The sequence below is a fragment of the Nymphaea colorata genome, chromosome 8 (assembly GCF_008831285.2).
Source record: "Nymphaea colorata isolate Beijing-Zhang1983 chromosome 8, ASM883128v2, whole genome shotgun sequence".
In the NCBI taxonomy this organism is placed as follows: domain Eukaryota; kingdom Viridiplantae; phylum Streptophyta; class Magnoliopsida; order Nymphaeales; family Nymphaeaceae; genus Nymphaea; species Nymphaea colorata.
In genome coordinates this window covers 13,359,901-13,372,283 of record NC_045145.1, presented here as the reverse complement: position 1 = coordinate 13,372,283, position 12,383 = coordinate 13,359,901, and the positions used below count along the sequence as shown (strand labels likewise).

At 40.1% G+C, this 12,383-nt stretch overlaps 1 protein-coding gene across 1 annotated transcript in view; it reads left to right on the top strand.

Moving 5' to 3' along the window:
• LOC116259656 (copper-transporting ATPase PAA2, chloroplastic) overlaps positions 1-12,383 on the top strand; it is a 28,281-nt gene that overhangs the window by 7,938 nt on the left and 7,960 nt on the right. Inside the window, exons 7-15 of the mRNA XM_031637518.2 lie at positions 1,727-1,837; positions 2,784-2,852; positions 3,991-4,100; positions 5,568-5,673; positions 6,241-6,307; positions 6,397-6,476; positions 6,849-7,303; positions 8,053-8,221; positions 8,375-8,503. Of these exons, the coding sequence (XP_031493378.1) occupies positions 1,727-1,837; positions 2,784-2,852; positions 3,991-4,100; positions 5,568-5,673; positions 6,241-6,307; positions 6,397-6,476; positions 6,849-7,303; positions 8,053-8,221; positions 8,375-8,503 (1,296 nt within the window). The remainder of the gene's footprint in view (positions 1-1,726; positions 1,838-2,783; positions 2,853-3,990; positions 4,101-5,567; positions 5,674-6,240; positions 6,308-6,396; positions 6,477-6,848; positions 7,304-8,052; positions 8,222-8,374; positions 8,504-12,383) is intronic.

Here is a 12,383-nt window from a genome sequence, read left to right as displayed (position 1 = left end):
ATTTTCATCTGAAGCCTTTCTACATTGTGTTCCGTCGAGATGGATTACCGAAATACTGCAGCAAGATCAGAAGTTTAACTTGTCTACTTACTTTTTCATAACATATACGTTAGTTGGCATGTGTCGATTAACAAATGTTTTTTTTGTTCCAATTTTCTTTTTATCTTTTGCTTGCATTCTCCATCCCATGCTAAAAGAAAAAGAAAAATGTAACACCCCAAAAGTTTAGTCCCGTATTGAAGAATGTGAGAGACCTTCAAGGACTTATAAAGGGGGTTGTTAAAGTGATTTGTTGTCCTGATTCCTAGCCTTTTTTGGGGCTGAAACTAAAATTGCTAGGGGGCGGGTTGAGATCCATCGGACCAAGAGCTAAATTTTTGATGTGTTACAGTCTAGTCACATAGGTACGGGTACGGGTGTTGGTGCGGGTGCTGACCATTTTCAAAAAACTTGGTGCGAGGGTACGGCCGTATATATATATATAAACAATAAGAAATACTTAGAAAATATATATCAAAATAAAGAATATACATCAACATAAACAAATAAATAACATAGAAAATATATATCAACGGCTCTTGTAGTAGTGTGTTTTAGAAACCTATGAAAAACTTTAAACATATGGACAACCAAGCAACCCCTTAGTCAAATATGAACATCAATCGAATTTTCACATCCAAAGAATAGAATAAAAAGTAAGGTGGAAAAAATTAAATCAAAGTAAAATTAAGCAGTTTGGATCTATAGGTACCCAAGTGTCAAAGTACCCATTTTGGGTACGGGTACGGCGACATGGGTACGTGGACCTTACTGAATTACCCATGTGACTTAGGTTACAATCCACTCCCCTTAGGGTACACACGTCCTTGTGTTTGGGACCCCAGGTCCGAATGTTGAACCGTGTTGTGATATCACTGTAACGACCAGAGCCACTTTCAGGCTCGGGCCTTTGGTCCGACGCATCCCAACCCCCCTCTTAGCAGTTTCGGTTCTAGACCTAAAAAGGCTAGGAACCAGAACAACTAATTACTTTAACTACACCATTTATAAGCCCTTGAATATATCTCACAATCTTCAATACATGACTAAACTTTTGAGGTGTTACAAAAAATCTACAATCATTTGTAATGCAAGTGTGAATGGACGTCAAGATAAATACAGGCTGATGCCATTAATGAGCGTCAGGGCCCAAATGTTCTAACGGAGGTCTACATGTTGCTTCTGAAGCCTTAAAGAAACTTTCATATGAGATAATTAGGTAACAACCATTCACTATGTTTCTTGAAGATTGAAAGAAAGAACCTGACTCCGGTACTTGCTCTAGGACTTGCAAACTGGAGTACCTTTAAGGTGTTTCTAGAACAACATCACAAATTGCATTATCAGCACAACTAATTAAGTGAAGTAAATGGCTTTTTTTTTCTTAGATATAGAATTGGCTATAGAACTCTTTAGAAGTCCGGTATTAGTTCCCAAGAGCTTGATACCTGTCTTAATAAAGTTTTCTTATGAGATTTTACTTTCATGATGCTAAGAAAAACAAAATGCAGATACGATAAACAGTTATTTTTTTTCCTCCGTTAAACTTGATATGTTCTATTATACAATGTTTTTTTGCAAAATTGTCAGTGTTGATTAGCTTTTTGTCGGTCTATGATGGTTGTTATGCATGTTTTGCTCTGCTAAGTGCTGATCAGGGCCTGATGTCCCTTATAAACTCTCTTAGGGGAGAGTCGTTGCAGGGAGCAGTTGTGTGGATGAATCAATGCTCACTGGAGAATCACTTCCTGTATTTAAGGAAAAAGGCCACGTTGTTTCAGCTGGAACTATTAACTGGGTATGCATCTTAATTTGACATCTCAATGATAACTTCGTTTTGGATGCCTACCATGTGACTCATTCTTAGAGCTTGTATTATTGATTTGCCATTACTCTTTATGCACAGATTTTGATCGTCAAATTCATTACTTCTTTCTTTCTTTCTTTCTTTTCTCTCCCCGTGCTCTTGTGGTATATCTAATAGATTAATAGGTTGAATTAACTTGTTCAACATGGAAAAATTAGTCAACCAGTAATTTTGTTTGGGAACATGTGATGCATGTAAAACTGTGTCCTTGTGGTACTTGGAGCATTGTTTCTTTCCAAACTAACTACCTGGAATATGCAAACTGGAGTAACTACTGACTCAAGGGCGGTGAGCGTCACGTTGTCGTCAAGGGCGGCAGCGGGATCTGTCATGTCTCTGATACCAGTTGATAGCCTTCAAGGCCATCAATCGACTGGTACGGTGGAAGAGAGGAAAAGGCATCAAGAGAGAGAACAAAACATCATAATAGTTTGCATTAGGGCTAATCACGCCCAAAAAGAGATTACAGCATAAGCAAAGCGGGTCCCTACTATGGTCCCGATCCAAACTGACTGATAAACCCAAATATAACGTAAACTAAAACAGAACCTAACATATTAAACTAAAACAGAGCCTAACACATTGTCTAAGATTTAAGAACATGTATGGCATTCTGGAAAGGTGTCCCTTGAGTTTAGTATAGATGCATGGATAAATTCATATGAGGACCTCATTTAGTATTAGGAGCCAATATGGGGCCGTCTGAGTGTTGCTTCAGTTCAGGCTTAACTACCATGAAAGTCACACTGCAATATGTACTTCATGTGAGTAGTTATCAAAGTGAATTATTCTCAGATGAGATATTCTAAGATGCTTATCAGTCTTGTGGGGACATATTATGATGCATGATCTGACAGTTTTCAGTTGCATTTTCTAGGATGGCCCGTTGAGGATTCAGGCATCTTCCACTGGTTCTATGTCAACAATTTCCAAAATTGTTCGTTTGGTTAGTATGTTACTTCTCGATCTTGTCAGTACCTAAATTAGTCATGTTGCCAATTTCTTGCTTCTGAGTTTGTATACTACATGGCACATATTAAGTATTTCTTAGATATTTTTTCTACTATTTTGGAAGTACTTTAGCACCCATCTGTTTTAAAGCGAACGAAAACATAGTTAGCAATGAATAAGAGGCTAAAGAGTTTAGAGGATTTAGTTTCTGGCTATTGATGTTCAAAAAGTAGGAATTGTCAAATGGCACAGATTGTACGATGGATTTGTGATATAAAAGTTCAAGCACACATGTAAGACATAAAAGAGGAAACATGAAGCTAGTGTCCAAATATTAATTTGTCAAAAGCATTTTTTCATGTCTGAACTGCTCTTGGAAAGTATATCCTTGTCTGCACATAATGTGATAGGTGTGTGCAAAATTTTTCAATCATAGTTCATAAGAGTACAGTAAGCATGCCTTTAGCCAAATATGTCATCAAATTGGTTTTATTCTCCACATGCAGATAATTTATTGCTTTTACTCTATGGTATTATATCATGAGGCAGAATTGTCTGATGAGCTAATCTGTGGTGCCCAAAATAATTTGACGAAGGACTACTCTGATGTCCTACTTCATGTGAAAGGTTTCTTAAGCTGGTAAGGTTACAGCATAAAATAAAAGCTATTCCGTGGCTTTTTAGATTCAATTACCTTTGATGGAGTCCATATTTGGACAATCAAGACGAGCATGGGGTGGACCATGTCCAGGACTCCAGTGTAAGTCGAAACCTGCATCCATGTCAAGCTGTGTTGACACAGGTGTGGCACCTTCAGCGAATCCATGTGACATAGACTTTTTGTCTTTTACTGAAGTCGTTGCATGTCTGACCTGCATGCAATAAAAAGATGGAGGAAAAAAATCGCAGTCTGAAGCACTTTAGTTTGATTTGAATTAGAAAAACTTCAAAGACACCTCTTACTTTGTTGGTTACAACAAGTGGAAAGAAATAGAAAGGGAAACATAAGTCGGTGTTTTGTGGATTGCAATTGTATTTTTGTATACTTTGACTGAAAATCACTATAAGAAGCCACCATTTGCTGGTTAGACCAAAAAAATGCTGCACAGTAAGACTCTTTTGGGGTTTTACAGGTTGAGGATGCACAAAGTAATGAGGCTCCCATCCAAAGAATTGCAGATTCAATTGCTGGGTCATTTGTATACAGTGTGATGACGTTATCTGCAGCAACCTTTGCATTCTGGTAGTTGCATGTGTTCTTATTGCTCTGTAGAAACTTTTCTAGTTTGGTTATCCTTGCAAGTAATACCAGCTTGTTGTCTTGATATTCTCTATGAAGAATAATTATCTGGCTTACCTTCATTCTGGGTAAATATGAGCTTTAGTTCCAAATATGGAGGTGTGGTAGATTTTTCTCACCTAGATTGCCTCTTCTTTTCCTCCTTCATTTACATTGGTTTCTTTAGTTCTTCTGATATTTAGCACTGCAAAGCCACATTTGCCTGTCTTTGTGAATCGTATGTGGCAATCACCCACCACTAACTTTTCTTTACACTGCTTTGTTACTGTCGAACAGTTGACTTGTAGATCTGCTTACTTTTGGTAACTTGAAATTGTTTGACTTTTATGGAGAATGATTGTACAACTGCATATTCATTCTAGGAAAGAAGATGCTTCTGATTTTTGCTTTGCCAATTACATTGGTTGATGCTTCTGATTTTTGCATTAAGCAACCTCATTTTCATATGTTAGAAAATATGTAAATATGTACGTGTATGGATATGTATACAAAATCATAAATACCTTTGTTACATGATTCACATGTATAATTTGTGTGTGGGAGTGTGTACTTATATATATATTGGGGTTTTATTGTACATCTGTATGTTAATATTGGGGTTTTATTGTACATCTGTATGTTTTACTTCTTTATCTTTTCTCTTTTTGTATTATGTGTTTTTATTTATTCTGTTTTTGGGCTGCAGATTTTCTAACAAGCTGCAGCTCTTCTAACCTTGGAAAGCCTCCAACAGCTAGTCTTTTATTCCAGTAAAGGGACTGCTGTTCCTTCTTGTTATTCATGCTTCTTTGAAGCTTTCAATAGTGAAATATATTCTTTCGTGCCTTGGGGCACAGTTTCTTTTGTCTCAGCTCTATTGGGTGTATTTTTTGTGAGATTTTGAGTTAGAGAAAAGCAGATTTTCATCTATATCGTTACATGCATTGTGAGCCATTTGTTTTGAGAGTATATTTGTGTTAAGTAAATATTGGACTTGATTTTGAGATGTGGAGGCTGATTTATGTCCTAATATTTAACTTTATATGGTGGTCGCTAATCGCCATTCTTTTCTTTGTACCTTTTTTGATCTGGTAGAATAGTTGAGTTGTGAATCTTTTGATTTAATCTTATTATTTTTACGTGTTACACACAGATAAACATTGCATTATAGGTCACTGAGTGTCGAGCCTTGCGGCATTCAAATCTCAACAGCATGCTAACTAACACCCACACCCACCGTGTCTCTTAATGAATGTTTGTTGATGTTATATTATTGACGTGCTTTTGGTTTCAGTAAGCCATGTAAAGCAGAAGAGCATGAGAAGACAGAGTTGGGATGTTTAGAGTTCATGGTGCTTTTGCAGATTCTTTTGATTGTATATATCATGATTTTGCTTGCATTTTGAAACTGATACGGATGTGCATTTTCAGGTATTATATTGGAACTGACATTTTCCCTGAGGTACTTCTCAATGACATTTCAGGGCCAGAGGGAAGCCCGTTACTTCTGAGCTTGAAGCTGGCTGTGAATGTATTAGTGAGTGCTGTGTTCTTTTCAAATAACTAAGTTTGATTTAGCAAAGGCAAAGTCAAACAGCTCGGTTGTCTTTAGATGGGGTAACTCGGAGTTTGCCAGTGGGATCTTGGGACTCGTACTGGAGCTGATTAGACGGGGTAACTCGGATTCCATGTCCAGGTCTATATGCATGCTGTTACAAGAGAGGTCCAACTTTATCCGTTTGGACCTGAGTATGGCTCTTCTTCTGTTGTCAGACCTGTACAAAATATATCATTTTCATTCTCTTTTTTCAAAATATTTGAGATGAATACTGTGTACACCTCAAAGAATAGTGTTCCAGCAAAGTTCTTAAAGATCACATATACCCAAAAAACAAGTCGGCATTGCTCCATGGACATTTCTTCAACATTTACTCCTTGCTACTGCTCCTGTTTGTTGATCCTGGATTCTTTTAAGTGGTTTCTTGTCCTTGTGCTCTTGGACTTGCTACACTTACTGCTGTCCTTGTTGGCACTTATACGCCTGGCTACTGCATCTGTTTGTTGGTCATCACTATTAATTTTTTTCTTTTGAATTCCTACTCAGGTGGTTTCTTGCCCCTGTGCTCTAGGGCTTGCTACACCAACTGCGATCCTTGTTGGCACATCTCTTGGTGAGTTCTTTATGTGTTCTTCATAGAGAGATACAAACCTTTGGTATTGGAAGAAAACCCTCTTATGTTGCATCCTTGGTGTCAAATAGGTGCTAGACAAGGACTTGTTTTGAGAGGTGGAGATGCATTGGAACGATTGGCTAGTGTAAATGTCTTTGCCTTTGACAAGGTATAGACTGTTTGCCATCATATGCTAGAGATTAGACACAAATATCATTCTCGGGAAAATATTGGTGACACTTTTCTTGGGTATTTTTTGGCAAAATTGTTCTTCTTGGAAAAATCTTGACAATTTTTAAAAAATTAAAAAAACCATAACACATAAAAAACCTTCAATGATTCTAAAAAACCAAAAAATATTGACATTTGGGGAAAAACGTTAAAAAATCATGAAATTTTTGTTTTGGCGAGATTTTTTTTTTTGCTGACTTTTCTGTTTTATTCGATTTTCTTGTAAATATCGCAAGATTTTCAAAAATCTCATGCTATCTTTGATACTGGATTTAGAACATATGTCTCTGACTTTTTCGTTATATTTCAGACAGGTACCCTGACTGAAGGGAAGCCAGCTGTCACTGATGTGGTTTCTGTAGTTCGCAAAGAATCAGAGGTTCTTCAGCTTGCTGCAGCAGTGGAGAAAGCAGCATCACATCCCATTGCAAAGGCTATCTTAAGCAAGGCAGAATCCCTTAATTTGGAAATTCCTAGCACAAGTGGGCAATTAACGGAGCCTGGTTATGGATGCTTGGCAGAAGTTGATGGCTCTCTAGTTGCAGTTGGTGCAAAGCAGTGGGTTTATGCACGCTTCAAGCAATGGGCAAGACAATCTGATCTAGCAGATCTGGACAATTGCTTGAGAAATAGGTTACAAACTGGTGACTCACCTTCAAGTAATTCAGAATCCATTGTTTATGTTGGGTGCGAGGGGGAAGGAGTGATAGGTGCAATAACAGTGTCAGATACATTACGCACTGATGCAAAATCTACTATATACAGGTGCTGATCAATTTTTAACTAGAGAAACAGAATATATGGAGCTTTTGGTTTCTGCAAGCATAATGTGGTCCTTGTGCAATTTTCTTCTTCTAATAAAAATAAGTGATTACATAACATTCATTTTGTCCATAAAAAGCAGTGATCTGTTTCATTTGCCTGACACAGCATCCAAATTACGGGGCAGATATCTCTAGTTGGTTGTATTTTAGGTAGTTTCAAACTTTCAAATATAGGGCTTAAGGGTAACAACCAAATATACAAGGTAGATTTTCTTGGTAGAAAGAAGATTTGTCAATATTTTTGAATGTTAAAGTTTTGGAAGTTACATTTAAAGAAGTTATCAATATTTGTTCATTTAGATACCTATGTATTGATAAACCTCATCTAGACTTTAGAATCAATAGAACTTGAATGCTGCCACAAGATTTGAGCTGATAATTTTTTTCTTTCTCTCATGTTTCTGCAGTTTTTGTTCAATAAGCTGCATAGCAGATATTGGGTGTTTATTATGGTCACTTGGTACTCAAGGGTTTCTAAATGACATTGTGCACAAAATAAGAACTAAAAATTGGTTTAAGCTGTGGATCATTCCCTGATTCAAAACTTGATTGTATTTTCTGGAGGAAATTCATGTCTCACTTTTCTGACTTGGTAGCCTTCAATTGATTGAATTGTTAATTACTTGTCCACATAATAAATGTGTTCAAAACAGGCTTTCTGACTTGCCATTTTGCTCTTTGTTTTTGAAGGATTCAGCAATATGGAGTCAAAACAATGCTGTTATCTGGTGACAGGGAAGAGGCAGTGGAAAGTATAGCTAAAGTGATTGGAGTAGAATATGTTAATGCCTGTTTGAATCCACAAGAAAAAGCGAGATTTATCTCAAACTTGCAAAATCAAGGGAATTGTGTTGCCATGGTATGTACTTGCTTTTGCCCTCAAATTCTGTTTCCAGTGCATCTCGATCAGTTTCGTGCTTTCAACCAAAGAATTGTTCTCAACCTTACTCTTCGTTATCAACCAGTACCACCATAAATCATAAATGATGGTGCATGTCTTATGTGCTTCAAGGTTGGTGACGGCATAAATGATGCACCTTCTTTGGCTCTTGCTGATGTTGGAATAGCCTTACAAAATGCAAAAGAAAATGCTGCGTCAGATGCAGCATCGGTAATCTTATTGGGCAACAAGCTATCACAGGTGCGGTTCAGGTTAATGTTGGAACTCGGAAGTATTGTGATTTATGTTTTCATGATTCCAAATCATAGCAACATATCATTTTGGACACGAGTTACATATAAGGAAAAAAAAATTATCATAAATTATTGTTTAAAAAGTAAATGGAAAAATATATACAAATTTTAGAATAAAAAAATTAAAATGAAATTGGACGACACACAGGACCCTTGTATGTTTGGCAGTTGGGACTGATATGATAGGAAATACTAATATCCACCATGCACATCTTTTTTTTTTTTTTTTCACAAAGGTCATCAGTTGGGCTTGTATTTTATAAAAGGAAAAGTGACTGGTAGACACGGCTAGTTCAGAGACAAAAACTGAACAATTTAAATTCTTGTTAAAAATATTTTAAACTAGATACATGCTAATATTTTTTAAATACTAATTATGTATAACAAGCTTTAATTCAAGTTGGTTTTATAGAAAATATCGATTTTTCCTACTATCAAAACCTTGATGTTATAAGAGCCATCCATTTTTTTGATGGATAAATGACACATTAAAGCTCAATAAATAATTAACTTATATGTTTCTAATCAAATTGCTCTTGAGATCATATTTGTAAGGTTATATTGCACAATTTTTGTCTTTGACTTGCGTGGTCTGGGTTATACCTATTCAGCTCTCTCTTTTATTTACCTATATAGGACACTAGAGTCTTGAACTCGATGACTACCAGTTTGGTGTGCTGAAGTTTTATCTCTTCTTCCTCATTAAATGTGATTCAGTTTTCCCTTTTTTTTGGTTTTTTTTTTGTTTTTGGTTTTTTTGGAGTGGCGGGGTTGGGGGTGGTGGGGAAGATGTGGAGGGGTGATGAAGAGAGAAAGAGGAACACACACACATATATCATCCTTATGTTCTTCTCTCAAATAATTATGTAACTTGTTGAACCTGCATTAGGAGTTTTCAAGTTCGTATACTGTAGTTTCACTTTGTGTTACGATTCATATAGGGATCGTGGGGACCAGTAGTAGTTTATTTCTACTAGGTCTTGCTATTTGATGTTTTCAGTATGGATATGATTTCAGTATGAGTCGGTCCAGTTCGAACCCGTTATTAATTGTACTTAAGCTTGAGATTTACCCTAATTAAGCATGCTTGTTGATTGCCTTTCTCTCTCTCGTTCCTTTCTCCCTTCTCCTTCCTTCCTCTCGACTTCTGTTAGCCGACAGCTAACAAATGGTATCACAGCCACACATAACCGCGCCGCCGCCGCCGCCGGCATAGCCGCCGACGTCCGATGAGCAAGCCTCACCAGTCTTCCACAACACCGCCCTGGCAGCGGTGGAAGCGCATTGCGCCTGGATGGAAGAAACAATCATCGAAGTGAACTGCAGGCTGCAGACCATGAAACGAGTGCAAGCCGAGGCTGAGGCTCGTCTCCACACCGCCATAGCCGTCGGTTTTCGCGATCTGCTCGAGCAAGCCCCCACCCTTGGCAGCGCTCCGCTCGGCGACCCACATTCCAGCAACTGCTCACCAGCCCATGCGGTCCTCACCAGCTCCCCGACACTCACGGTGCCAGGCTCCCTCCACGCACCCAATACAAGTGTGTCGGGGCCGGATCAACGTACGTCGCCGGTCAGCGCCATACCCTTTTTTCAACCGGCCATCGCGACTCTACCTCTACCTCAGCCTCTGATCAATGCCGGCGTCGCATTTGGGTCTTTTGGATCGACCGTGCCCACTACCAACGTGCTGCCCACCGTTATGTTGAACTCCGTTACCGGCGGCACTAACAACGTAGCACTCCCGGGCCATAGCAACAGTCAAATGGACGCCCCTGTGGGGTTCCTTCCGACCTCATCTACTGGCTTTTATGGAGGTATTGAACCGGCACACTTCAAGCATGCCAAGATGGACTTTCCCCGATTCAGCGGAGAAGATTTACACAGCTGGATATTTAAAGCCGAGCAGTTCTTCGAGTGCTACGGGATCTTGGAGACGATGAAGGTGGCTCATGCTGCCATGAACTTCGAAGGGAAAGTCATTCGTTGGTACCGATGGCTGATTGATCAACACGGACGGCCAGATTGGAGGACCTTGATCTCAGCCATGGTGGCGCCTTTCGGACCTTCAGCTTATGTTGATTACAATCAGGAACTCTCCAAAATACGTCAAACGGGGTCGATTGAACACTACCAAGAGCGTTTCGAAGAACTTAGCAATATGGTTTGGGGATGGCCAATAGAAACTTTGATTGGTACCTTTGTTGGGGGACTCAAAGAGGAAATCCGTATTGAGGTGCAAGGCATGCGACCCCTCAATTTGCATGACTGTTTTGCGGTAGCCCGTATGGTGGAGGAAAAGCAACAGCGATATCAGAGCCTCGGCCGAGGGGCAGCCGGGGTTCGTCCTCACGGGGCAGCAACTACGAATTCAGAAATACAACCCGGCCGGACAAACTTAACCAAACTAGCAAGCCGCCCTATTATTCGTCGTCTGACCCCGAAACAGATAAGGGAAAAACGACGTCAAAATATTTGCTTCCATTGTGATCAACCGTGGACATCGGGCCACACATGTAGACGCTTTCATATGTACCTAGTGGAAGAAGAAGGGGAGGACGCCCCGACGGAGGCTATTGGGGAACAGAGACAAGATGAAGGAGAGTTTGCCCAGTCGCCCGAAATATCCCTCCATGCCCTATCGGGACATGAAGTGCCTCAATTGATGCGAGTGGAGGGCCGACTCCGCGGTTGGAAGGTCAGTGTACTTGTGGATACAGGGTCCACTTATAACTTCATCTGTGAGAAGTCAGCTAGAGCCCTGGGGTGTGAAATCAACCAATAGCCGGATTTTGATGTGGTCGTGGGAGATGGAAGCACTTTAAAATGTAAGGGGCAGTGCACCAACGAGAAACTGGAGATACAGGGCCATGAGTTTTCGGTACAGTTGTATACACTAGCAATGGCCGGGGCGGACCTCGTTTTGGGCATCCACTGGTTGAAAGGGTTGAGCGAGGTCGTGTGCGACTTCGTTAACATGAGAATGCATTTTACACAACCAGATGGGAAGTGCCTCACCCTGTTAGCTACTCCAAGACAACTAGTTCAAGAGACCGCCACCTCCAAAATGTTGCAGGGAGCGACTGCTTCGTACGTGCTCCTCATGACTAGCACCGAGGGGAAGGAGAGGTCAGAACCCGCCCTCACCAGTGCACGACTACCGGCCCTGTTGGAAGAATTTTCAAATGTGTTCAGTGTCCCTCATAGGTTGCCTCCTTCACGCGCCTACGACCACCATATAGAGCTACATCCCGAGGTAGATGCAGTGAAAATGAGACCATACAGGTATAACCCGACCCAACGTGATACACTAACTCGATTGGTGCAAGAAATGTTGGAACAGGGAATTATACAGCCTAGTCGCAGCCCGTTTGCGTCTCCTGCCCTCCTAGTGCGCAAGAAGGATGGAAACTGGCGGTTTTGTGTAGACTACCGCGCCTTGAATGCTCTAATAGTGAAGGATCGTTATCTCCTGCCCATCGTGGAAGATCTCCTTGATGAACTCAGGGGGGGCAGCCTTATTTTCAAAGCTGGATCTTTGAGCCGGGTACCACCAGATACAGATCATGCCACAAGATGTACCGAAGACAACATTCTTAACCCCAGATGGACATTATGAGTTTCGAGTGATGTCGTTCGGCCTCACGAACGCTCCACGTTCCAGTCACTCATGAACGATATTTTCCGGCCATACCTGCACAGGTTCATACTGGTCTTCTTTGATGACATCCTTGTATTTAGTGCAGACGAAGAGGCGCATTTAAATCATCTGCGGGTGGTGCTCTCTACGTTGCGACAACACTCCCTTCACGCCAAACTCTCTAAGTGTT